This window comes from Bos indicus x Bos taurus, chromosome 6 (assembly GCF_003369695.1).
Source record: "Bos indicus x Bos taurus breed Angus x Brahman F1 hybrid chromosome 6, Bos_hybrid_MaternalHap_v2.0, whole genome shotgun sequence".
Taxonomy (NCBI): domain Eukaryota; kingdom Metazoa; phylum Chordata; class Mammalia; order Artiodactyla; family Bovidae; genus Bos; species Bos indicus x Bos taurus.
In genome coordinates, this window is record NC_040081.1 from 77,324,677 (window position 1) to 77,350,705 (window position 26,029).

The 26,029-nt window shown below is 34.9% G+C and overlaps 1 protein-coding gene across 23 annotated transcripts in view; it reads left to right on the forward strand.

Moving 5' to 3' along the window:
- ADGRL3 (adhesion G protein-coupled receptor L3) overlaps positions 1-26,029 on the forward strand; it is a 945,175-nt gene that overhangs the window by 531,883 nt on the left and 387,263 nt on the right. For all 23 annotated transcript variants that reach the window (XM_027544604.1, XM_027544589.1, XM_027544593.1 and 20 more), the window contains one exon: positions 13,673-13,782. In XM_027544604.1, coding sequence (XP_027400405.1) covers positions 13,673-13,782 — 110 coding nt within the window. The remainder of the gene's footprint in view (positions 1-13,672; positions 13,783-26,029) is intronic.

A 26,029-nucleotide genomic window follows, 5' to 3' on the forward strand; every position in this document is an offset into this window, starting at 1 on the left:
TGTATTAGAAATCCAAAAGGTGTATACCCCAGATATTTCTGTTGACATATGAGATTTAGGTTTATATCTTAATCTCTTTAAGGATAATGGTAAACATTGGAGAACAAGGGAGTCTGTTTGGAGTCTGTTTAACAGAGTGATACCTTACAGCAGAATATAGCAGAGAAACAGCGCTTGCTGAGGGACATTGGAGGTTTTACCATCAGCTATTTAGAGTTCCTGTTGTGTACAGGGGCTTCTCTGGTGGCTCAGATGGTAAAGAATCTGCCTGCAATGCAGAAGCCCTGAGTTCGATGCCTGGTTGGGAAGATCAATCCCCTGGAGAAAGGAATGGCTACCCACTCCTGTATTCTGGCCTGGAGAATTCCATGGACAGAGGGGCCTGGCAGGCTACCATTCATGGGGTCACGAAATACACGTCAACACAGAACCAGTGCTTCATGTATCATGTTCCTAATGTAGATCTACTATAAATTATGCCCCTTCTTGTGTTCTCTGCCTTCTTTTTAATTTTTTAAATAATTGGAGCATAATTGCTTTATAATGTTGTATTGTTTCTGCCATACAGCAACATGAATGAGTCAAAAGTATAGATATATCCCCTCCTTCTATTCTCTGCCTTCTTGTGTTGTTCCACCACCAGACATTTAATTTCCAAAGCTAGAGTCTTCAACCTTGGTTCCTCCCTCCTTTTAAGTCTTGACATTTCAAGCAATTATCAAGACTTTTCAGTTTTGCCACCTTAAATATATTTTGAATCCACCTATTTCTCCATCTCTGTTATACAATCCCCACGCCTATAGGCCTGTACTTCACAGATTCATTTTCTATAGAAATGTCAGATTAACCTATATCAAAAGTAATGAGAGTTTATTATTGGATGGACAAAAAAGTTCATTTGGGTTTTCCCATATGATGTTATGGAAATCCTGAACAAACTTTTTGCCAACCCAATACTTCCTTGCTTATAACACATTCTAGGATCTCACTTAACCAAATAGACTGACTCCAGACTCCTTTAATAACTAACTGGATAATGTGTACACAAATAACAATTTTTCAAAGCCTTGCTTTTCTCATATGCACATGTATACAATCGTATTAAGGTCATTGTGAAGATTGTTACAAGATAACGCACATAGAGCACTTTGCACAGTGTTGAACTCGGAGGAAGCGATAGATTCATGTTAGCTACTCTCTTTATTAACATGTTATACAAAATCTCTGTGTTTGAGCCTCTGTTTGCCTCTCTGACCTCTTCTGTTGTCAGACTGTGTCTTCTACTCCAAGGGCACAAAGTGGCTTCTAGATCTGTATGTAGTTTCAATTTTCTTTCTCTTGTCATCTGTCTGAAATGCCTGCTCTTTTCTTCTACTAATTTCACCAAGGTGACTATTATTCATCTCTTAACACTCAATTCTGATGTCATATCCAGGAAAGCTGCCCTGATATCCACTGTTCTGTCCCATTAGATATCTGTATTTCCTAGGGCTGCCAAAATAAAGTACCACAAACTAGGTGGCTTAAAACAATGAAAATTCTGTCACTGTTCTGAAAGTCAGATGTGCTAGATGTCATGGGTTTGAGGTCCTAGATAGAATCCTTCCTTGCCTTCCTAGCTTCTGGTGGTAGCCATCAAACTTGGTACTCCTTGGTTTGCAGCCTCATCACTCTAATCTGTGCCTCAGTTATAGAATGATGTTCTTTCTACCTGTGTGTCCAAATTTCCCTATACTGTGATATTGGATTAAAGGCCCACCCTACTCCAGGCTGACCTCATTTTTCCTAGTTGCATCTGCAGCAAGTCTAAGTCCAAATTAGGCCTTATTCTTAGGTACTTGGGGATTAGCACTTAAACACATTTTTTGAGAGACAATTCCACCAACAATAGTGACTCTCATGTGTACTTTCATATCACCTGTCATACAACTGTTTTTGCATTTAACTCATCATGTGTTAATAACCTGTTCATGTATCTCCTCTAATAGATTTCAAACTCTCTAGAGCATGCACCAAGTCTAATCTCTTTGTCTTCCTAGCACAGGACACATGATAAGCTTTTAATACATGTCAATTAAGTAAGCATATTATTGTTCACTATTTAAAAATAGGTTTTGTGATACAAAAGATTACAAGAATTGATAATGTCACATAATACCTAATAATCTGATTTTTTACTTTCTCATTACTACAAAGAGAAAGAATATAGAAATACCTTGAATCAGAAACAAAGAGAATATACTTCTTTCCCCTGGGTCCTCATTGTTAGTGTAGCTTTGGGGAAAATATCTAACTACTTCATGTTTATCTATAAAATATAAATGAAAGAAATTATAACTTACTGATTCATTTTCAGGCATCATACGCTTTTCCTTCCAGAACCGTCAGAGACTTAATTTAATCAGAAAGTAGAGTCTACTTATAAAGGGACTGATGTGTCATGTTTAGTTTTCAATCTGAAGGAAATAAAGGACCATGAAAGTCAAGTAAGGATTATGAGAAAAGCTGAGATAAAGCAGCAGTAGTGAATCTGGTTAAGAAGGGATACTGGAGATGGGGTTGAACACAGAGGTATGGGGCTGATTAAATGTTGGGAAAGACGAGAAAGAGGTTTAGGAAGCAGTGTTGAATGAATTTTTGAACTTGTTATCAAATGGGAGATATCATGATATGGATGTGTGAGTGTGCTCAGTCATTTCTGAACTCTTGTGCCTCCACGGACTATAGCCCACCAGACTCCTTTGTCCATGGAATTGTCTCCTTTGTCCAAAAATACTGGAGTGTGTTGCCATTTCTTATGCATATGTTAGTCGCTTCCAGTTCCAGTTCAGTCACTCAGTCGTATCCGACTCTTTGTGACCCCATGAATCGCAGCACGCCAGGCCTCCCTGTCCATCACCAACTCCCGGAGTTCACTCCAACTCACGTCCATCCAGTCGGTGATGCCATCCAGCCATCTCATCCTCTGTCGTCTCCTTCTCCTCCTGCCCCCAATCCATCGCAGCATCAGGGTCTTTTCCAATGAGTCAACTCTTCACATGAGGTGGCCAAAGTACTGGAGTTTCAGCTTTAGCATCAGTCCTTCCAATGAACACCCAGGACTGCTCTCCTTTAGAATGGACTGGTTGGATCTCCTTGCAGTCCAAAGGACTCTCAAGAGTTTTCTCCAACACCATAGTTAAAAAGCATCAATTCTTCGGTGCTCAGCTTTCTTCACAGTCCAACTCTCTCATCCATACATGACTACTGGGAAAACCATAGCCTTGACTAGATGGACCTTTGTTGGCAAAGTAATGTCTCTGCTTTTTAATATGCTACCTAGGTTAATCACTTAGTCATGTCCAAATCTTTGTGATCCATGGACTATAGCCTGCTAGACTCCTCTGTTCATGGGATTCTTCAGGCAAAAATACTGGAGTGGGATGCCATTCCCTTCTCCAGGGAATCTTACTAACCCAGGGATCAAACCCAGGTCTCCTGCTTCACAGGCAGATTCTTCATCATCTGAAGGGAAGCCATTTCCTACACTGAAATCTAAAATTTTAGAATTCAGTAGAATGATATTTTTGAAAATATAAGAGGTTTTACATGCCTTTCTCTGTAAATGTGTACCTCAGTGAGACCTCTGAAGTTATTATAATAACTTGAAGTTATTATACCCTGTAATTATAAAATATTTACATTTTCTTCACTATTCCCCATTTCATGCCTTTCATATAAGGAGGACCTGTAACAGTTGTTTTACACATGAGTGGAATAAAACTCAGGATAAATGGTTTGCTTGCATAATTGTTACTTTGAAAATGGTCTTTTAATTTAAATTTTTTTCTTAAAGCTTATATGTAATTTTAGTCTTTCTTTCTCCAACTTCATCTACATGTATTAGTTCCTTTTTCAACTAATAATCAACAACTGTTTCTTAATCATTTTCTGTTTTCATGGATTATTCTATAACTGTTGAAAATATTGTGTATTTTTGGAGATGGGTAGGGTCTTCAAATGCAGCACAATTCTCCAAACCCAAACTAAATAGCTTCCTAATTTTGTCCCCATTAATCAAGAGTATTTTAATTAATCTGTCATGAAGAAGATCTAATAGCACAGTGATATAAAGGTCACAATATATTAATAACTTTTATTGACAGAAGAGAATTGAATTGAAGTGCACAGTGGCTTCTTAGTTGAAGAAGCTTAGTGTCTTCTTTCTTCTGAGTAACTTTCTGCATTGAGCCAGCTTTTTAAAAATGAAATTGTGAGGTTTCAACATATAGTGCTTTGCTTGGTTGTCAGTGGATTTGTTTCATTTTACTTGGAATTCCAAAGTGAAGACTTTGTAGAATTCATTCATTTTGTTTTATATTTTCAATAATTTCTTACATTTTTAATATTAATTATCATATATCTTTGATTCAGGAATCCAGCATTTATGAGTACCTACACCATCCTGTGTTATATATTGCATTATCCTATGTAGTATTGTTTTTGAGTCTTTAAATAATCACAGATTATAATTAGAAATATGTAGAAAGTGAGACCCTGAGAGACTACATATTTTGTCTTGTTTTTCACCATAGTATAGGTTCAAAGATAGGCTTCTGAGCTTACTTCTAGGATATTTTCTATATTGCTAATGGTATCTAAACTCTTGGCTGTGGACTTTTTAAGTACCTTAAAATTATTCCACATTTCAAGCATTCTCCATAACCTGAAATCTTCCTTTGTGCATTTTGCATATTTTCAAGTGTGTATAAGATTATTTGACTGATTTAATATAAATACATTTAAAAACAGTAAAAATAAAATGATCAATTCCCATGGTAGGTTTTTTAATCAAAAAACAATGAAACCAAAACTACTATTCTATAGTAGCACAGAATTTTTCTTAAAAAGGAAGTCTATATCCTTGAAGAAAATTAGAAACCATTGGCTTACATCAGAACATTCTCTTGGTTAACTGCTGTATTTGAATAATAAGAAGTCTAGTACATGGTAGGCACAAAGTAGGTATCCATAAAGAACTGTTTTTATTGTATGTTTAATAGTTCTAAATATATTTATAAATGTCTTTCTCTAAAAGGAAGCAATTCTTAAAGAGTAATGTAACCAATGTTTAATTATATTTATATTTACTGATTTTTTGTCTCTCAAGTTTAAGACATAAGGTAATAATTGTATGTTTCATTATAAATATTTTAGAATTGTGCCTTATGCATTATATTACATATTTTATTTCTATTTCATATATGTGATTTCAAATTAATAAAGGATGTTAATAAAGCATGTATTTCATCTTTTTGGGTTCATTAATACAAAGTCCTTTCACTTAAACTTAAAAATGTTTAGATTATTTGTTAAATATCTATCTATCTATCTGTATCTATCTATCTGTCTATGATCCTAAATGCAAAAAGAAGCACCAAGTGCCAGTCATTGAAAATGGCAATCTGGAAACCAAGAAAATAAATAAATTGTGTTTACCTTTTGCTTACTATCTTTAAAGGAAAGCTATTTTACCAGATTTTTTCTTCCTTTTTGCTTTTACTGCAAAGCTTAAATTATTGGTGGCTTTCCCAACCATGCATAAATTCTGAATCATATATCTCAGATAATCACTGTGTTGGATTGAGTAGTATAGTCCACTTGAATATATTTCTCTCATATATGGAATAAAGACCACAACTTTCAAAAGGCAAATGTGAAAAGTCCCTGAACACAATGAATGCATTTAAAGTTGTCAGAAATTTTCATCATAGTCATTCTAAGATGAATCAACCAACATTGTTATCATCTTAAGTTCCTTCGAAAATGTTGCAGAGATTATCCAGCTATGAATGATATGTATAAGCTTTCCAGACATGTGGCAAGATAGGTTTTCATTATGCCAGAGTTCCTAGGTGACCTACACCTGTACATTATCTCTAGAAAGGCTATTTCTCCCCTCAATACTAAAAATAAATGTAATGTTTTACAGGGAGAGAGATGTACAATAAATATAGGAGAAACTTTGTTTTATAGAAAAAAAAACTTAAGAAATTAAAAGACGCTTGCTCCTTGGAAGAAAAGCTATGACCAACCTAGACAGCATATTAAAAAGCAGAGACATTACTTTGCCAACAAAAGTCCATCTAGTCAAAGCTATGGTTTTTCCAGTAATCATGTATGAATGTGGGAATTGGACTATAAAGAAAGCTGAGAGCTGAAGAATTGATGCTTTTGAACTGTGATGTTGGAGAAGACTCTTAAGAATCCTTTGGACTACAGGGAGATCCAACCAGTCAATCCTGAAAGAAATCAGTCCTGAATATTCACTGGAAGGACTAATGCTGAAGCTGAAACTCCAATACTTTGGCCACCTTATGCAAAGAACTGACTCATTTGAAAAGAGCCTGATGCTGGGAAAGATTGAAGGCAGGAGGAGAGGGGACAACAGAGGATGAGATGGTTGGATGGCATCACCGATTCAATGGACAAGAGTTTGAGTAAACTCTGGGAATTGGTGATGGACAGGGAGACCTGGTGTGCTGTAGTCTGTGGGTTCGCAAAGAATCGGACACAACTGAGTGACTGAATTGAAACTGAACTTAAGAAAGCTGTACTGTATAGATGACATTACATAAAATTTTTGGAGTTAAAATTTGTCAGAATATGAAGTAGTATGGATAATCTTAAAAATTTTCATTTTATATGAATTTTATGTACACTTTGAAGCATAAATATTCACTTTGAAATATTCACATGAAACAGTAAATTTTCACTTTGTTTTAAAAAGCATAATATCTATTAAGAAATTGAGAACTCACACTTATTCCATATCTCATTGATAATCACTGTTGCTGCAGATCCTTTCTAGATATTCCCTAAATTTATGCATATATTCAACTATACACGTTTAATGTTTTTATTTAAAAATGTAAATCTGGAGGTTTTGCTTTCTTTTCAGATTAGTAAAGGAAGAGTTGCTTCACCATTAAATGCTGTCTAGCATCCCACAATAGGCATGCATTTTAATATATTTAACCAGACTGTGTACCTTAGAATGCATAAACTATATACATGCTTTCAAAATAAACTGTTGTGTTTTAAATTTGAATAAAGACTTATTTTTATGTCCTAATATTTTTGATAGCTGTGCTGAAGACTTTACAATATTTTAAATATGAGATGCTTTTCACTAAAGAAGGAATCTTGAGAGAATGGTATATCTATACATTTGCTTGTGACAAACCCATCCTCACTAGCAACCACAATTTATTCCCTCTTCTGTAAGTGGCTAGTGCATCAAAGGAGACTGCTTGCCTCTCTAGCCCTCTGATGAAGAGCCATCACTGGGTAAAACCAGTCATGTGGATTCCCCTTGTTTTAGGCATAGGACTTTTTTTTTTAATTTGGGCCATTGTTCTTTTTTTAATATAAATTTATTTATTTTAATTGGAGGTTAATTACTTTACAATATTGTATTGGTTTTGCCATACATCAACATGAATCCGCCGCGGGTGTACACGTGCTCCCCATCCTGAATCCTCCTCCCTCCTCCCTCCCCGTAAGGGCTGCCTATGGAGTGGCTTTTGGTGTAGAACATCCTTACTCTTAAAATGAGACACAAGGTAGGAACTTTACTTTTTTGGATTTAACTTATTCATGTAAGAACTACAAATACAGTGTCCATTTTAAGACTATAGGACATAAATCCAATAAAATTTCACAGAATCCAAGTCATATACATGATGCTAAATGTTCAGTGTTAAATCTCTGAATTAATGAACTTGAATCAATTCATCTTCCAAATTTAATATATGAGACGATACAACCCTTATTTTTAAGCTACTTTAATTTTCATTTGATTTTTTTTTTTAACAGCCTAAAGTAGAAATGCCCTTGCATTTATCTTGTACTTACTGCTTCCCGGAAATACCTTAATTCACAGCAGGTAGGATGTACACTATAGAATGTACTGTGTAGTGTACATGAATTAGGTCATGACTGGACCTAATTCAAAAGAGCCAGCCCAAACAGGACAGGTACCAGAAAGGAGAGATGAAGCATCTTAGAGGAGATGGACCTGTGAGATTTAGTGGTCTTCAGAAACTGGCATGTGTGGACTTTCTTTCACAGTTTATTATGCTGTACCATGTATATTATACTTACAAACCATAAAGATGGCTAAACTTATTTTTTTGTAATATAAATCTTACTCTTATACTCTTCAAAAAGTCCATGTATGAAGACAGTTAGACATGAACGTTTATTTCTGCTATATAGTCTCCTTTGGAAGTCTTCTTATGTATCCTAATATAGGCATGTGCACACATACAAAGTTATTCATTTGCTTTTATTTGGCACTTCACTGAAAGCAAATGTGAAGAAATCAAAGACATCTTTCTGAGCTCATGTCGTTCCTTTCATAGGCTTTCATGTTAAGTGATTTCAGGAGCCAACATTAGTAAAATACCATTTCTTTGCAATTTTCTTTCTCTGGATTTGATTTTATTCCTTTTTATTTTTATCACATATAAATAGTTTGATCTGAAAATATTACACATTGAGAAGACAAAAGACTAAACTGAATTCGTATGATGTCTCTAGTCTTAGTCCTGTCATGGCAGCTAGGACGTTCTTGTAGCTTGGGGAAGAGAAGAATGCTTTGCAGCACTCACAGGAAGTGTAATCAATTATGTCTGTTTTTAACTTAAAAAAAGAAAATCTGTCTGCGAAGTGAACATTGTCTTCAATAAGAAAAATACATACATGCAAATATTGTTCCTCTTTTAGAAGAAAACAAGTTATACCTCCATTTACTGTACTTTAAGATAATGTATTCAGACACACACTGATTTATTTGGTTAACCAAACATGCAGCTTCAAAAATGTTCAGTTCTGATATGCAGCTGCAAGTAGATGGTTAATAAACTAATATAGAGGCAATTCCTATAATTCTATATATCCATTGTTGTAACATTCAGCTAGTACTAGAAGATTACAGCTTAGAAATCACTGGCACATAACTCAGAACTGAAATGCTTTTCCAAGCAATGCTTCTGAGCATATTAATTTTAAATGTACATTTCCATTTATTGTGAATGCATGCTCTATGAGTTGTATTCATGTCTGACATAGCTAATCATTTTGTTTTTGGAATGGGCTCCATAAGTATTCTGTGGATGGTGACTGATGATTATGATAATTTGTTCTATCAAATATTACCCAGAGATGTGTGTAATATTTGGCAGTTGGACTTCCTTGCAAGATTTTCAAACATATTTTTGTATTTTCAGAATATTACTAATATTACTAAGGCAATTTGAAAAAAAATTCCCAGTAATAAAACCCGTAAGGTTCATAAACTTGTTCATACTATAGTAAGACAATCTGAAAATTTTTCTTTTTTTAAATTGCCACAGAAATAGTTTAGAGCACAGGCAAATAGTATCTTTTTAGTGCAGTAGAAAATTAGTATATTAAATTGAATTTTGTCAAACTAAAACTGCTTACTTAAGTTGTAAACATGAAATAGTCACTTTTAATTTATTTGTGTAAACATATAATAACACAGATATATGAATTAATACATCAGTTGGGTCTCATTAATAATTTCTTAATGTTTGATATTTCACATTTTATGAAGTTTTATTTGTGATATTTTATACTTTATGAAATAAAATTTGAAACAATGACCTAGTTTCTGTAAAATGCTTTAATAATTGCCTTTGTTGGTCAGGCAAACCTAGCTCATTTTCTCACATCTATTGCAATAAGCTTTATCCACTGAAAATCCCATTGTGATCCAAAAAAAAACAAGCATAACATGATGTCTTTTAGCCAAGCTGTAATCAAAACATTTGCTTGCACTGAAACATATATGTAAGTATAGGCCTATACATCATTTTAATAAATAAAACTGTATATTATGGAAATGTTAAACATCTTAGCTCTACTAAACATGCTCTACTATAACAACATGCATCTTCCTGTGTAAGAGTTCTATAAAGTGACTGCCACAGGAAGCAATTTCAGTGAGTCTTTTTGCTTAAGTGCTTAATGGTAGGCTGTATAATACCTCTTCAATGGTCTTGACATCTTCATTCCCATAGCCTGTGAATTTTACTTTATATGGATAAAAGATTTTTATGTATGCAACAATATTAAGACTTTTGAGGTGGAGGCATCATCCAGGATTATGGAGATGGGCCTTAAATATGATCACAGTGTCCTTATAGAGGGAAGCAAGAAGGTCAAAGAAGGAAGAAGGTAGCGCTGGTCAGAATCAGGGTGAAAGAGGTGATGTGGTGTGGGGCTGCAAGCCAAAGGAATGAGGGAAAGCCTCTAGAAACTGGAAAAAAAAAAAAGGCAAGAGAACAGATTCTTCTCAGACCCTTTATGGAACCAACTCTGCCAACACCTTTGTCTTAGTCGTAGAAGACTATTTTGGACTTCTACCGCCAGACCTGTTTTGTGGTAATTTGTTCCAGAAGCAACAAGAAAACGAACAGAGTATCCTAGTTTCTGTGGTCCTCCTTACTCCTCATTTTGGTCATGTTTTTACTTGCTTGTGTCATATCACCTTTGTAATGTAAAGAGTATGAAATAAAATATAAAAATACAAAATATGAATGACTTGGGGTTAAAGAATTACCTTGTGAATCATAGAACTTGATTTAAATTCATTGTTACAGTGTCTTCTGTAAAACATTACAGTACTTTTAGTTTATGGTTTAGAATCAATGTTTCAAAAATATAAACAGCAAATAAGAACCTTATCACTTTTGTTGCTCTTTTTAAATTGTCAAAAAAGCTGTACATTCAGAAAACTAAGATCATGGCCTCTGGTCCCATCACTTCATGGGAAATAGATGGGGAAACAGTGGAAACAGTGTCAGACGTTTATTTTTCTGGGCTCCAAAATCACTGCAGATGGTGATTGCAGCCATGAAATTAAAAGACACTTACTCCTTGGAAGGAAAGTTATGACCAACCTAGATAGCATATTCAAAAGCAGAGACATTACTTTTCCAACAAAGGTCCATCTAGTTGAGGCTGTGGTTTTTCCAGTGGTCGTGTATGGATGTGAGAGTTGGACTGTTAAGAAAGCTGAGCACCGAAGAATTGATGCTTTTGAACTGTGGTGTTGGAGAAGACCCCTGAGAGTCCCTTGGACTGCAAGGAGATCCAACCAGTCCATCCTGAAGGAGAGCAGTCCTGGGTGTTCATTGGAAGGACTGATGCTAAAGCTGAAACTCCAATACTTTGGCCACCTCATGCGAAGAGTTGACTCACTGGAAAAGACTCTGATGTTGGGAGGGATTGGGGGCAGTAGGAGAAGGGGACGACAGAGGATGAGATGGCTGGATGGCATCACCAACTCAATGGACATGAGTTTGAGTGAACTCCAGGAATTGGTGATGGACAGGGAGGCCTGGCGTGCTGCAATTCACGGGGCCTCAAAGAGTCGGACACGACTGAGCGACTGAACTGAACTGAATATAATATATATAATATTTATTTCAATCTTATAATTACTTGAGATTAACAATAGTATTTTATTTATAGAATATTTAAATATAATCTTGTTTTCATCATGTATATTTTCATTTTTCAGTATTTCTACTTTTAATTCATTCCTGATAATAGCTGATTTTTCTGTAACGATCTGGATATAACTGAGTTTATATAGCTGCTCACTGTATAAAATCCTGACACAGATTTAGGATTTTATCTTTTCAAGGTGTGATGTTAAAACTGTATTTCTTAACTGCAAAAAAAAAAAAAGTCATGTCTTTTAACTTAAGACAACTTTCTCAAAGGGTTTTTCTATGTAATAGGAAAGTACTGCTGATTTTAAAAAATGTTAATACACTAAAATATTTGCACCACCTATTTTCTGTGTATGTTGGTGACAGCCACATTTATGTTAATGTTATTAACATTATCAATTGTTTGATAATCATTCTTAGACCTAAATCTATGCAAGAGAATTTTATAGTATGCTGACCATCAGAATTAGCTGTTATTCTATACTGCCTGTTGAGTATGGAATATTGACCTTTATTACTCTTCATTTTCAATACAAAATATATTTTTAAGTTAAAGCATTCACTAATGAATCCATTTTAATTTAGGTAATAAATAAAATCCTCATTATGCCTGACAAATGGTAGCCTCAAGTAAACTCAAACCATTTTCACTATAAATCAAAATGAGTTCTGCCCTAAATACGCCTTATACAGCTAGTATCCTAGCAAGGATTCAGAGGTATAGGTCATACCAGGAAATGAAACATATCATTAAGAAAATAATAAAAAAATAATAAGAAAGAAATAAAGATACAGAGAGAGAGAAAATCTAGCTTGAGATATATTTCTGAGAAAAGTAAAATGAGAACATAAAGCAAATGACAGCGAGAATGTCTCATACTGTGTACTTAGCAATACTCTTTTGGGTAGGAGAAGCCATATATTTTTTTTTCCATAGGAATGTCTACTTATTGATAAATTATTGAGTTAAAAAGATTTTGAGTAAAATTTGCTATAACGAGGATGCTCTGAAATTGAGTGTCTTTTTCAGAGCCAAAATCATTTTCATTATATGTATATTTACCCATGAGTAAATCTAGGTAACCCAGATCTGTTTAAAAAGCCACAAAAGATGCCTAATTTGTTTTTCTATTTCATTAGTAATGTCTGATCTTTCTCTTTGGTGATTTTAAGTTATTTTAAATTATAAGATGCTGACATTTGTGAATAGCAGTCTGCAACATTAATGTCATTATTTGGCTGATCATGAGGAATATAAGAGTACGTTCTTAAAAATAGTCTTACTTATGGGATTATGTATTTTTACACTAATTTGTATAAATTAAATTCTTAGATATATTTTGATATTTAAATATTGACTTTTTACTGTTTATTTTTATTTTTTAGGTATAGCTAAAAGTGTTTCAAAAACATATGTTCACTGCCTATAAAAGTGATATGAAAATCAGTGAATTTATTTTACTACTGCCTAATAAAGTTCTGAGAGAAGGCAATGGCACCCCACTCCAGTACTTTTGCCTAGAAAATCCCATGGACGGAGGAGCCTGGTAGGCTGCAGTCCATGGGGTCGCAAAGAGTAGGACAGGACTGAGCGACTTCACTTTCACTTTCATGCATTGGAGAAGGAAATGGCAACCCACTCCAGTATTCTTGCCTGGAGAATCCCAGGGACGGGGGAGCCTGGTGGGTTGCCGTGTATGGGGTCACACAGAGTCGGACACAACTGAAGCGACTTAGCAGCAGCAGCAGCAGCAATAAAGTTCTGTGGTTCTATTTTCTTAATTATTATTATTTATTTATATAATGAGAGTATTTTCCTACCAAATAGTCCTGTCTTCACATTGACAATATCCTATGGGCCAGTTAATGTTGCTTAAGCTGTATTTTAACTTCTAACTCAATACTGTGCTGTGCTCATTCTAATATTCAATTAGTTACTATGAATAAACTGAATGAATTTTTTAGTGTCTAGCTTTTTAAAGTATACTATAGACATTACCTTAGTAAGCCTAAAACCCTGAATTACCCAAAACCTTGCTTAAATCTGTGTAATTAGAAAGTATTTATTAGATAAAATTTGTATTTATGTTTATAATTACTTAACTATATAGACACTTATTATTTTTCTTCTCCTTTGACTTTAGGTGCAATAACAGAACCCAATGTGCAGTGGTGGCAGGTCCTGATGTTTTTCCAGACCCTTGTCCAGGAACCTATAAATACCTTGAAGTGCAGTATGAATGTGTTCCTTACAGTATGTATATTCTTGTACTTCTTTTAAAAAAGGAAAGATATTAAGCATTGTTTTGCATGCATTGACAACATATTCTCTATAAAACATAAAAATAATCACATAAATTATATTAAAAACGGGATAATTTTAATTTTTCAAGGTCATACATTATCCTCACACTGGACTAATTCGATGTTGCCTGAATGATCTTGCAGCATTTAATTTTGACTATATTTTTCTATATATCGGTCAGTACTTATTCTAAAACTCTTTTCTTATTGCAAGAATATAAAATATTTAGGAAAAAGGATGAATGAATGATATGTCAGTACTATATCCCTGTAGTTCCAACAAACAGCAGTAAAAGTGAATAATATGCTTGTATATATAGTAGCATAGAAATTGATACATTTTCAATTTGATAGAAGCAATTAAATCTAAGCTTCCTCTGCTGCCAACATATTGAGAATTAAAAATATTCATCCAGAGGGAACAGACTGGATAGAAATTGCAAGAATTACATGAACTAAAGTACTCTTTAGAATGTATCTTTTGTACTCCCAAGAAGTTAGTCTTTACAACCCTTATGTCAGAAAAAATATATACCAACAACTTATTTTTTTTCCTTCAGGAATAATGAAAAATCAAACATTCAAAAATGGAACATTTTTGTTCCTTTTTTTAAAATTCAAAGGTAGAATCACCATCTCAAAAGAAAAATTTTTGATCTAACTAGTTAATTATTCATGGAATACCTTAGTGAAGATAACTTAGGAAATCCTATATTCTCATGCTAAATATGCAGCTCATCCTAGAGGCAGAAAACTCCTGGGATCAAAAACAAATTCCAGGTTCCAATATCCTTTGACATCTCAGAAGAAACGAACTGTCGGGGGATCAGCAAATATACTGTGCTTAGAGATATTTCTATGCTTCACTCATTTCTGTTTATTTAAAAAGTATGGCAAAACCAATACACTATTGTAAAGTAATTAGCCTCCAATTAAAATAAATAAATTTAAATTAAAAAGAAAATAAAATAAAAAGCAGTGTGTTGCTTATGAGCTGTAAGTGTGCATACTCTGATAATAGAGAGAAATTTGGCCAGCAAGAAATGAATTAAAATGTAAAAGTAATAGTGAAAGCAATCAGGAGAAAATACCATTGTTTGTTTATTTTAGATGTGATTGATTAGAAGTATATCTAGTGAAGTTTTATAGGCTAACTTTGTTATACAGAAGCATAAGTATATAGGTTTTATTGAAATCCCAGTTGAGGTTCCCCATCTTATATTGTTATCTCCAGGGACTGACCATTCTATAAAAATATAAAGCTAAATGACCATTTATTGTTCATCAGTGATATTTTAAAGAACTAAAATTTGTAGTCTGTTTTAGAACTGTGACAATTATACTTGGATTGCATAATAATAATATCTATGTGAAAAATGTAGAATAGCTACTTCCAAAGGCATTTTTTTTTAAAGTATGAATTAAGGTGTTCTTCAGTTTTAAAGACAGTGTTAAGAAACTTACATTCATATTTTTGAAACATGAAAGCTGAAGAAGGCTTGTTGAATATTTGTTTTTTACACAATTTTTAAAAATTAAAGAATTTCACAGCTGTTTTTTCCATTTTATGTACTTTTTCCAAATTTCTTTCAGGATAAGAACTCCAAAATCCTGTGCCAAACTCATTCTGAAAAAATCATTTTCTTAATTCATTTTGATATAAATGAGAACTTGCTCCGACACAGTTGTATAAAGGGATTGTGATTTATCAGATTTCCTCTCATAAATTTTTAGAGTTGGGCAATTTGATTCCTGAATATCCTGTATTTACATGTTTCTGATAATCCTAAAAATGTACTGATTACTTTAGAAGTATGTCCATATTATATTAGAATATTTATCTGATTATTTCATTAAATAAGAATTATAAACACAGGTGCAACCACTATGCAGGTTATACATGGTTTAATTTATATGATATAGTATGATTATGTTTGTTTGAAGTATCTTCAGTCTGTTTCAGTTAAAAATATAATGAATAACTAGAAATTCATTTAGTAAATTTAACTTGAATTTAAAAGAAAAGAATCCAAAAGAAGTTGAAAACCATAAAATAAAATAGAGTGACTCGTTTGAAAGGTAGGATAGTTTAGTAAAAAAATGACCAGGTAGCAGGACCCTGGTTAATTTAACAAAAATCTGGATTTTTTAGCTTAGGTAAGCTGTTAAAATTTTTTTAATCTCACCTTACCAACATTCCCTCATCTATAGTACAGTCATCCATTTTATCTGTGGTTTCATTTTCCATGATTTCAGTTACCCGTTGTCAACCTCAGTCTGAAATTATTAAATGGAAAACTCTAGAAATAAACAGTTTGCAAGTGTTAAATAATATGCCATTCTAGGTAGCTGGATGAAATCTGCTGTCCTACCGCAGACATGAATCCTCCTCTTCTCTAGTATACTTACTGCATTCACTACCCACTTGTTAGTGTCTTAGTAGTCATCTGGGTCATCACTTCAGCTGTCTAGTGATGATAGCTGTCATGCCATCATAGTACTTGTGTTCGAGTAATCGATATTTTACTTAGTAAAGGGCCCCAAAGTGCACGAGGAGTGATGCTGGAAATATGGATTTTTTTTTTACTATGACTAATTAATAAATTAAATGTTATCATAGATATGTATAGGAAGAAAAACAGTATATTTGGGGTTTGGTGCTATTTGCAGTTTTAGGGATCCACTGAGGTCTTAGAATATATTCCCCTTAGAATGGTCTTGGCATGCGTAAGTCAGTGGGAGACTATTACAAGTCTTGATTTAGGTGATGATAAGCTCCTTTACTTTTCTCCAGAATAAAAAAGCACTGTTTGTTGTTGTTGTTGTTTTCCCAAAAATAAAAATATTCACTTATAAAGAGAGCTGACATTTATTAACATTTACTACATGCCATTTACTACACTGGTTTTAGAACTCTTTACGGGTGACCCTATGGACTACACAGTCCATGGAATTCTCCAGGCCAGAATACTGGAGTGGGTAGCCTTTCCCTTCTCCAGGGGATCTTCCCAACCCAGGGATTGAACCCAGGTCTCCCACATTGCAGTAAGATTCTTTACTAGCTGAGCCACAAGGGAAGCCCAAGAATATTGGAGTGGGTAGCCTATCCCTTTTCCAGCGGATCTTCCTGACCCAGAAATCAAACCGGGATCTCTTGCATTGCAGATGGAATCATTACCAACTGAGCTATCAGGGAAGCCCTTTATGTTTACATACCCTCTTTTATTTAATTCTCATAATCTCCTCCCTGTTAGATATGTGTGTCACAGCTTTACTAAAGAAGAAACAAACTCAGTAGGATAGGTAGAGTGTTTCTTATAAAGTGTAGAATAGCTAGAAAATGGCAGAGCCAAGAGTTGAGTCAGTTTGTAATATTTGTTCTGAAGGACCCAACTCTACTTCCACACATAGATTTTCCCCTTTATATTTTCATGAGTTATTCAGTGGTGTTCAGTATTCAGCTTTCATCAGTACAGTAATGGCACGTGATGAAGAAAGAGCTTCAAGAACCCAGGCCCTTTTTCTCAGTTCTTTTGCTACTTACTTTTAAGAGGTTTGTATTATTCTCTTAAAGCAGGTGAATCGCTGCAAACTTTTATTTTCCCAAACACCTAGTGAAGCTTTATGGCAAAGACTAATTTGTGCTCTAAAAATACTACCCACAATTTAGAATGAGGCTCTTACCTACATAGTAACTTTAAAAGTTGTTTAAATTACCTGCATTATAAGAAAAAAAAAATCCTTGTACTTAATTAAAATGCTTGTTAAAAGACCTCATTGTATTAGTAGAAGACAGACTTCATATTTAAGATTCAGTATTAATATTTTTAACTTTTCTAACTGTACCACTGAATAAACAACCAAACAAGAGATGCTGTTAGGTTCTGTTTGTCATGTAGTTTTATAATATCCATTTTAATTTTGAATTTAAGATGATATTTTAAAATGTATGTGGTGATATATTTTATATTTATGAATGCTTTGATCTTGATGTATGGGAAAATATTGATATTTTATATTTATTTGTATATATATATATTATATGTATACACACACTGTATTTTTCCATGGTAATATTGATTTTTAAGGTGATGCTTTTTCTTGTTAAAATATAGAAAAGAAGGAAATATAGAAATACAGGGGAAAACAAAATTATGTATAAAAACATATCAATATTAATTATATATAAACATATGAGAGGTAATATAGAAAAATTCAACAAAGTCTCTTGTATCACATAGGAGAAAGAAAGTTGAAAATATCTAAGATAAGCTTGCAATAATTTTTGCACAGAGTTTTAGGAGTCAGTAAATAGGTGGATAATTGAGCAATAAGTTTTAAAAGGACCTTTGCCTGAATCAATCAAATGTTATGACTTCTTTTGAAAAGATGACAGTAGGAAATAAAATAAGGAAAATGAGTAATTGTTAACAATGTAGTGAGGCTACTGAATTGTCCTATACTGAATTTTTGGATCTCTTGTACTCAGTTTTTTTTTCAGATTGTAAAAGTTGGATTTAATCTTTTTTTCCTACTATTTATATTCTCTTGTTTGGTTTTATAGGTACCCTGTTTTGGGGTAAGATGAATTAATATTTTTTCTGTTGCTGTTACACCTTAGTTCCACTGTGGCTTTTATAGCTTTTGCCTTTCCTTCTGCGACTTGGTTTTCCTCCTTTGTGATATTTTCTCTCCAAGAGATGACCCAGATATTCAAGAGGTTAAACCTCAGCCTTTACCAGTGCCACATATTTGCTCTCTCATCTTCTCACCCTACCCCATGACTTCTAGCCTGATTTGGATAAAAAATTGTAAGCATCTTTAAGTAGAGTTTCCTTCATTTAGCCAATTTACAGGGATGACTTGAGTTAGAAAGAAAACAATAAAACAACTAACCACCTACACAGAGTATTTCTGAGCAAAAATATCTTTACTTTATATCCTGCTGACAATTTGTCTTTCTTCCAAGGCATGCAATTTCACGCACATTACACTCAAAAAGTGCTTGTCTTCTCTCACAGTCCAGCTTTTCTATTCAGTTGTTTCTTCTTTTTAAAACTACAAAGCACAATTTACTTATTCTAGTAATCTTCTCCTCTGGTAGCTTTTCTTAGGAGATAGATGTGGGAAGCACACAATTGGAGAAGTACTAGAAACAAGTGTTTGGTTAAACCAGTCTTATTTTATAGCACTTACAGACTTTTTCACCATTCACATTAGCCATCTGGAGTTATGTATAAGATTGGCTTTATAGAAAGACTTGCAAAAAGGGCATTATCAGAAATTAATATTCATAATTAATTATAGAATCCTTTTTTTAACTGAAAAAATGCCATACTTTCAACATTTAAAGTGAACAAAGCCTTTAAATATTTAATTATAAATAACTCAATATATTTTAGGGCTTCTCTTGTATTTCAGTTGGTAAAGAATATGCCTGTAGTGCACGAGATCCAGGTTCAATCCCTGGGTTGGGAAGATACTTTGGTGAAGGAAATGACAAACCACTCCAGTGTCCTTGCCTAGAAAATCCCATGGACAGAGGAGCCTGGTGGGCTGCAGTCCATGGGGTCACAAAGAGTCAGGCATGACTGAGTTACAAACACACACACAAATATATTTTACAAGTAATGTTTAACTGAGTATATATTTTAAAATGTGCACACATTGATTTCCTACTGGTATTTATTATGTAAGTAAATCTTTATATATTTTAAAGCTCATTGTACTGAAATTAACCCATAGGTTTAAGTTTTTAAATATCCAAAAATGTCAAGATATAATTTGATTTCCAATGGCTCAGTACATTTTCCAGTTTGATACATAGGAGATATTCAATAAATATGTATTGAATGGTTGAAAGAAGAAAGGAAATGTGATAAAAGTATTATGTTCATTGCTAGAATGATAAACAAAAGAAACTCTTATCTACAAGAGAGACCTTATTAACTCAAAGATCTATGGTAAAAAAAATATATATATATATTAATTTTAGTTTCTCCAAGTTATTTGATGTTTGTTACTATATCCCTCAAGAAATCTATGTTGTGCTGTGCTAAGTTGCTTCGGTCATGTCCGTCTCTTTGCAATCCTATGGACTATAGCTTGCCAGGCTCCTCCGTCCATGGGATTCCCCAGGCAAGAATACTGGAGTGATCATTTCCTTCTCCTGGAGATCTTCCCAACCCAGGAATCAAACTGGTGTCTCTATGCCTCCTGCATTGGCGGGCATGTTCTTTACCACTAGTGCCACCTGAGAAGTGCCTCAAGAATGCTACTAGCAACCAATTTGTTTTCCATATTATTATTTTATACCTTCTTATAATATAGCAAGTATTATCCTTCTATAAGAAGAATATCACTTATCTAAATTCTCTGTTTTTAGAATGATACTTAAAAGAACATCAAAATTCTTCCTTTCCTTTCTCCTTTTTCTCCCCACTAGTTTCTTTCTTAAATATTTTCTCTATACTTGACAGTATCTTGCACCTAACATACAATTTATAAAGCTTTTGTAAGTCAGATTATTTAGCAGTTAATTAAAACTTTTATTGTATATAATAAATAAGAAATATACATAAAAATTGCTATTATACGTTTGAAAAACAGGAAGGATGAGTGGACTATATACTTTCTTAGAAGTTCTTATCCAAAATTCTCTCATACTTTTGTCTAACTGCTTCACATTTTTATGGAAATTAGTTTCAACTAGATGATATCAGTTGCTTTCAAGATCTCCCTCTTTTACAGTCCTATCCTCAATCAGTTTATATTGCAAACCAGACACTGTGCTAAATAGTTGGTAGAAAGCTAAGATAAAAATTCTGTCGTTGAGGAATTTAGCCAAATGAGACTCAAGGTCCCCAAAGTTACACTGTTACTTGTTCAGCAAAGTAGTTGAGCACTTCATATTCACAGCGCGCTAAGGAGATACGCCTGTCTCATAGCGCTTGATGTTTGTAACGGGTGGGTACGAAGGTTTTCTGAAAGACATGACCCTTGAGTGAGCCTTAAAGAACGAGCAGACTTTAGTGAGAAGGGCAATCAGTTTGGGCTGATGGGGCAATGACAGATAAGAAACTGTTATGGTGAATATAAAATGAAAACAATTCGGTATTTGTATAAAAACAAAATACAAGAGTGACAGGAAATGAAGCCATAGATTGGCAGGGTAGGAATCCTGATGTCGCTCTATGCTGGGATTGAGTCCTGATACTCATCACAGTGAGGAACACAAAGATAGAAAATTATTTTTAATGTAATTAACTAATACATTAACTAGAAATACTTGTTTGCAATCTGCAAAAAACAATTTTGACTAAGTTGAAAAACAGTCTTTTGCGGGGAGAGAGGGTTGGGAAATAACACAGTAATAGTTCCAGAATCAAAAGAGAAAAAGGTAAAACTCAAGTCTGAAAAAATAAGATCCAGTGATCTAGAGAGTGTTAGTGGACAGCAAGGACTCTTTGTTTGGATAAATCAGTTCCAAAAATGGTCTGTGTACTCTAAGTCCTGTAAAGATCTCTACAGGGACATCAGTGTTAGTTGCTCAGTCATTTCCGAGTCTTTGCGACCCTATGGACTATAGCCTGACAGGGTCCTCTGTCCCTGGAATTCTCCAGAAAACAATACTGGTGGTGGTGGTGATTTAGTCACTAACTTGTGTCCAACTCTTGTGACCCCATGGACTGTAGCCCTCCAGGCTCCTCTGTCCATGGCGTTCTCCCGGCAAGAATACTGGAGTGGGTTGCCATGCCCTACTCCAGGGATCTTTCCAACCCAGAGATCAAACATGTGTCTTCTGCATTGCAGGTGGATTCTTTACCATCTGAGCCACCAGGGAAGGCCTGGGGCATCAGGACTGCATGAAATTCATTTGTTTCCAAGGAAGGAGAATGGGGTTGTCAAAGAGCCTACATGTAATTAAAAAGAAGCAAACTCCTCAGTAGACTGTGCAATTCAGTCACTCAGTCACGTCTGACTCTTTGCGACCCCATGAGCTGCAGCATGCCAGACTTCTCTGTCCATCACCAAATGCCGGAGCTTGCCCTGTGCTAAATACAGCCTGCAGGGGATTTCTTTAGGCCTCTCAGATATCAACAAGTCAATTTTAACATTAAGTCTGGAGAACACTTGACTGGTATTCCCTTGAGCACCTGCAGACCAGAGCTGAGTGTGTGCTGCACCTTTTAAACAGGGTCTGTTCTTTGCTACTTCGTGTAATTTCCATTCCTTTTGGTATTGTTATCTGGTTCACTATGGGCTCCCCAGGTGGTGCACCCTCTTCCAACAACACAAGAGAAGACTCTACACGTGGACATCAGCAGATGATAAACACCGAAATCAGATTGATTATATTCTTTGCAGCCAAAGATGGAGAAGCTCTATACAGTTGGCAAAAACAAGACTGGGAGCTGACTGTGGCTCAGATCATGAACTCCTTATTGCCAAATTCAGACTTAAATTGAAGAAAGTAGGGAAAACCACTAGACCATTTCAGGTAAGACCTAAATCAAATCCCTTATGATTATACAGTGGAAGTGAGAAATAGATTTAAGGAACTAGATCTGATAGACAGAGTGCCTGATGAACTATGTACAGAGGTTTGTGACATTGTACAGGAGACAGAGATTAAGAGCATCCCCATGGAAAGGAAAGGCAAAAAAGCAAAATGGCTGTCTGAGGCAGCCTTATAAATAGCTGTAAAAAGAAGAGAAGCAAAAAGCAAAGGAGAAAAGGAAAGATTATTCCCATCTGAATGCAGAGTTCCAAAGAATAACAAGGAGAGATAAGAAAGCCTTCCTCAGTGATCAGTGCAAAGAAATAGAGGAAAACAACAGATTGGGAAAGACTAGAGATCTCTTTAAGAAAATTAGAGATACCAAGGGAACATTTTATGCAAAGATGGTACAATAAAGGACAGAAATGGTATGGACCTAAGAGAAGCAGAAGATGTTAAGAAGAGGTAGCAAGAATACAAAAAGAATTGTACAAAAAAGATCTTCACAACCAAGATAATCACGATGGTGTGATCACTCACTTAGAGCCAGACATCCTGGAATGTGAAGTCAAGTGGGCCTTAGAAAGCATCACTACGAACAAAGCTAATGGAGGTGAAGGAATTCCCGTTGAGCTATTTCAAAACCTGAAAAATGATGCTGTGAAAGTGCTGCACTCAATATGCCAGCAAATTTGGAAAATTCAGCAGTGGCCACAGGACTGGAAAAGGTAAAGAAAGGCAATGCCAAAGAATGCTCAAACTACTACACAATTGCACTCATCTCACACGCTAGTAAAGTCATGCCAAGAATTTTCCAAGCCAGGCTCCAGCAATACATGAACCGTGAACTTCCAGGTGTTTAAGCTGGTTTTAAAAAAGGCAGAGGAACCAGAGATCAAATTGCCAACATCTGCTGCGTCATCGAAAAAGCAAGAGATTTCCAGAAAAACATCTACTTTTGCTTTATTGACTATGCCAAAGCCTTTGACTGTGTGGATCACAATAAACTGTGGAAAATTCTGAAAGAGATGGGCATACCAGACCACCTGACCTGCCTCTTGAGAAACCTATATTCAGGTCAGGAAGCAACAGTGAGAACTGTACATGGAACAACAGACTGGTTCCAAATTGGAAAAGGAGTACATCAAGGCTGTATATTGTCACGCTGCTTATTTAACTTATATGCAGAGTACATCATGAGAAACACTGGATAGGGAGAAGCACAAGCTGGAATCAAGATTGCTGGGAGAAATATCAATAACCTCAGATATGCAAATGACAGCACCCTTAGGACAGAAAGTGAAGAGGAACTAAAAAGCCTCTTGATGAAAGTGAAAGTAGGAGAGTGAAAAAGTTGGCTTAAAGCTCAACATTCAGAAAATGAAGATCATGGCATCCGGTCCCACCACTTCATGGGAAATAGATGGGGAAACAGTGGAAACAGTGTTAGACTTTATTTTTCTGGGCTCCAGAATCATGGCAGATGGTGATTTCAGCCATGAAATTAAAAGACACTCCTTGGAAGGAAAGTTATGACCATCCTCTATAGCATATCCAAAAGCAGAGACATTACTTTGCCAACCAAGGTCCGTCTAGTCAATGCTATGGTTTTTCCATTGGTCATGTATGGATTTGAGAGTTGGACTGTGAAGAAGGCTGAGCACCAAAGAATTGATGCTTTTGAACTGTGATGTTGGAGAAGACTCTTGAGAGTCCCTTGGACTGCAGGGAGATCCAACCAGTCCATTCTGAAGGAGATCAGTCCTGGGTGTTCATTGAAAGGACTGATGCTAAAGTTGAAACTCCAGTATTTTGGCCACCTGATGCGAAGAGTTGACTCATTGGAAAAGACTCTGATGCTGGGAGGGATTGGGGGCAGGAGGAGAAGGGGATGACAGAGGATGAGATGCCTGGATGGCATCACCGACTCAATGGACATGAGTTTGAGTGAATTCCGGGAGTTGGTGATGGACAGGGAGGCCTGGTATGCAATTCATGGGGTCGCAAAGAGTTGGACATGACTGAGTGACTGAACTGAACTGAATAATATGTAAATGTAAACATGACGCTAATTATCAGTAAACAAGATGAATTACATTTCAGTTCAGTTCAGTTGCTTAGTCATGTCCGGCTGTTAGCGACCCCATGTATCACAGCTCACCAGGCCTCCCTGTCCATCACCAGTCCCCGGAGTTCACTCAAACTCATATCCATCGAGTCGGCGATGCCATCCAGCTATCTCATCCTCTGTCTTCCCCTCTCTTCCTGCCCCCAATCCCTCCCAGCCTCAGGGTCTTTTCCAATGAGTCAACTCTTCAAGGATTTAAAATTAATTGGATTTGGAGAGTTAGGAAAGTATTTCATTTAGGAAGCAAACTGTTATTATAGACTTACAGTTTGAGAGGTTAACTTACCCATGCTCGCTCACTTACTTCATTTGAAATAGTAAGATTGTATAACTAAGGCACTTAAACTTAATTCAAATAAAATTTTATAAGACCCTCAAATTGAATAACATAAACCTGACGTTTAAAGAAACATGGAATATAACATTTTGTTTTTAAAATATACAGCATATGGAACAAAAAGTAGTGAAAACATGTGAAAGTGAAGGTTTTCTTTCCAAAGTGTTTGCTACTAGGAACATCTTATAGCAAATATGATGTGTGAGATCTTCGGAGTTTATTTTTCAGAAAAATTTTTTCTAAATTCTTGTAAAATCAATTGAAATACTGTGAAAGGATATTATTGTATTATAATCATTAATTTTATGAAAGCAGAAAAAATAATTGTGTAGAAAGTACTTAATCCAAATATTAAAATTTTCACATAATAGTACCTCAGTAAAATGTGTAATTAGTAAAGGGAAAAATGTATATAAAGTTTAATGTTTTGTTTTATTTTTGAATAATTTCTCAAATTCCGTCTATCTGTGATAGGAGATCACAGATCCTGTGAATCTTGTAAATTTTATTAAATTGCTTAAAATTTTTTCAAAGCCCTGCTATTAAAGCCAAATTATTTTATACAATTAAATACTTATATGGTAGACTCAATATGTTCCCTTAAAGAATCCATATCTTAATCCCATGGTTAGGTGTTTATAAGTGTCAGAGAGACTTTGCCGATTTGATTTCAGACTTTGAAGATCTTGAGATGAGGACATTATTCTGGATTATCCATGGAGACCCAATCTAATCATAAGTGTCCTTATAAAAAGGAGGCAGGACATTAACAGATGAATGGATAAAGAAGTTTTGGTACATATATACAAGGCAATATTACTCAGCCATAAAAGGAGTGAATTTGATTCTGTTCTAGTAAGGTGGATGAACATAGGGCCTGTTAACGCAGAATGAAGTAAGCCAGAAAGAAAAAAACAAATATCATATATTAATTCATATATATATATATATATATATAATCTCAAAACAAATGGTACTGATAAACTTATTTGCAGGTAGTAATAGAGACACAGACATAGAAAAGAGACTTGTGGGCATAGTGAAGGAAGGTGAGGGTAAGAAAAACTGAGTGAGTAGCACTGAAACATATACATTACTATATGAAAAATAAATCTAGTGGGAAGTTGGTATATAACAGAGGGTGTTCAGCCTAGTGCTCTGTGACAAACTAGAGGGGTGGGATGGGGTGGGGTGTAGGGGGAGGTTTAAGAGGAGAGGGACATATATATACT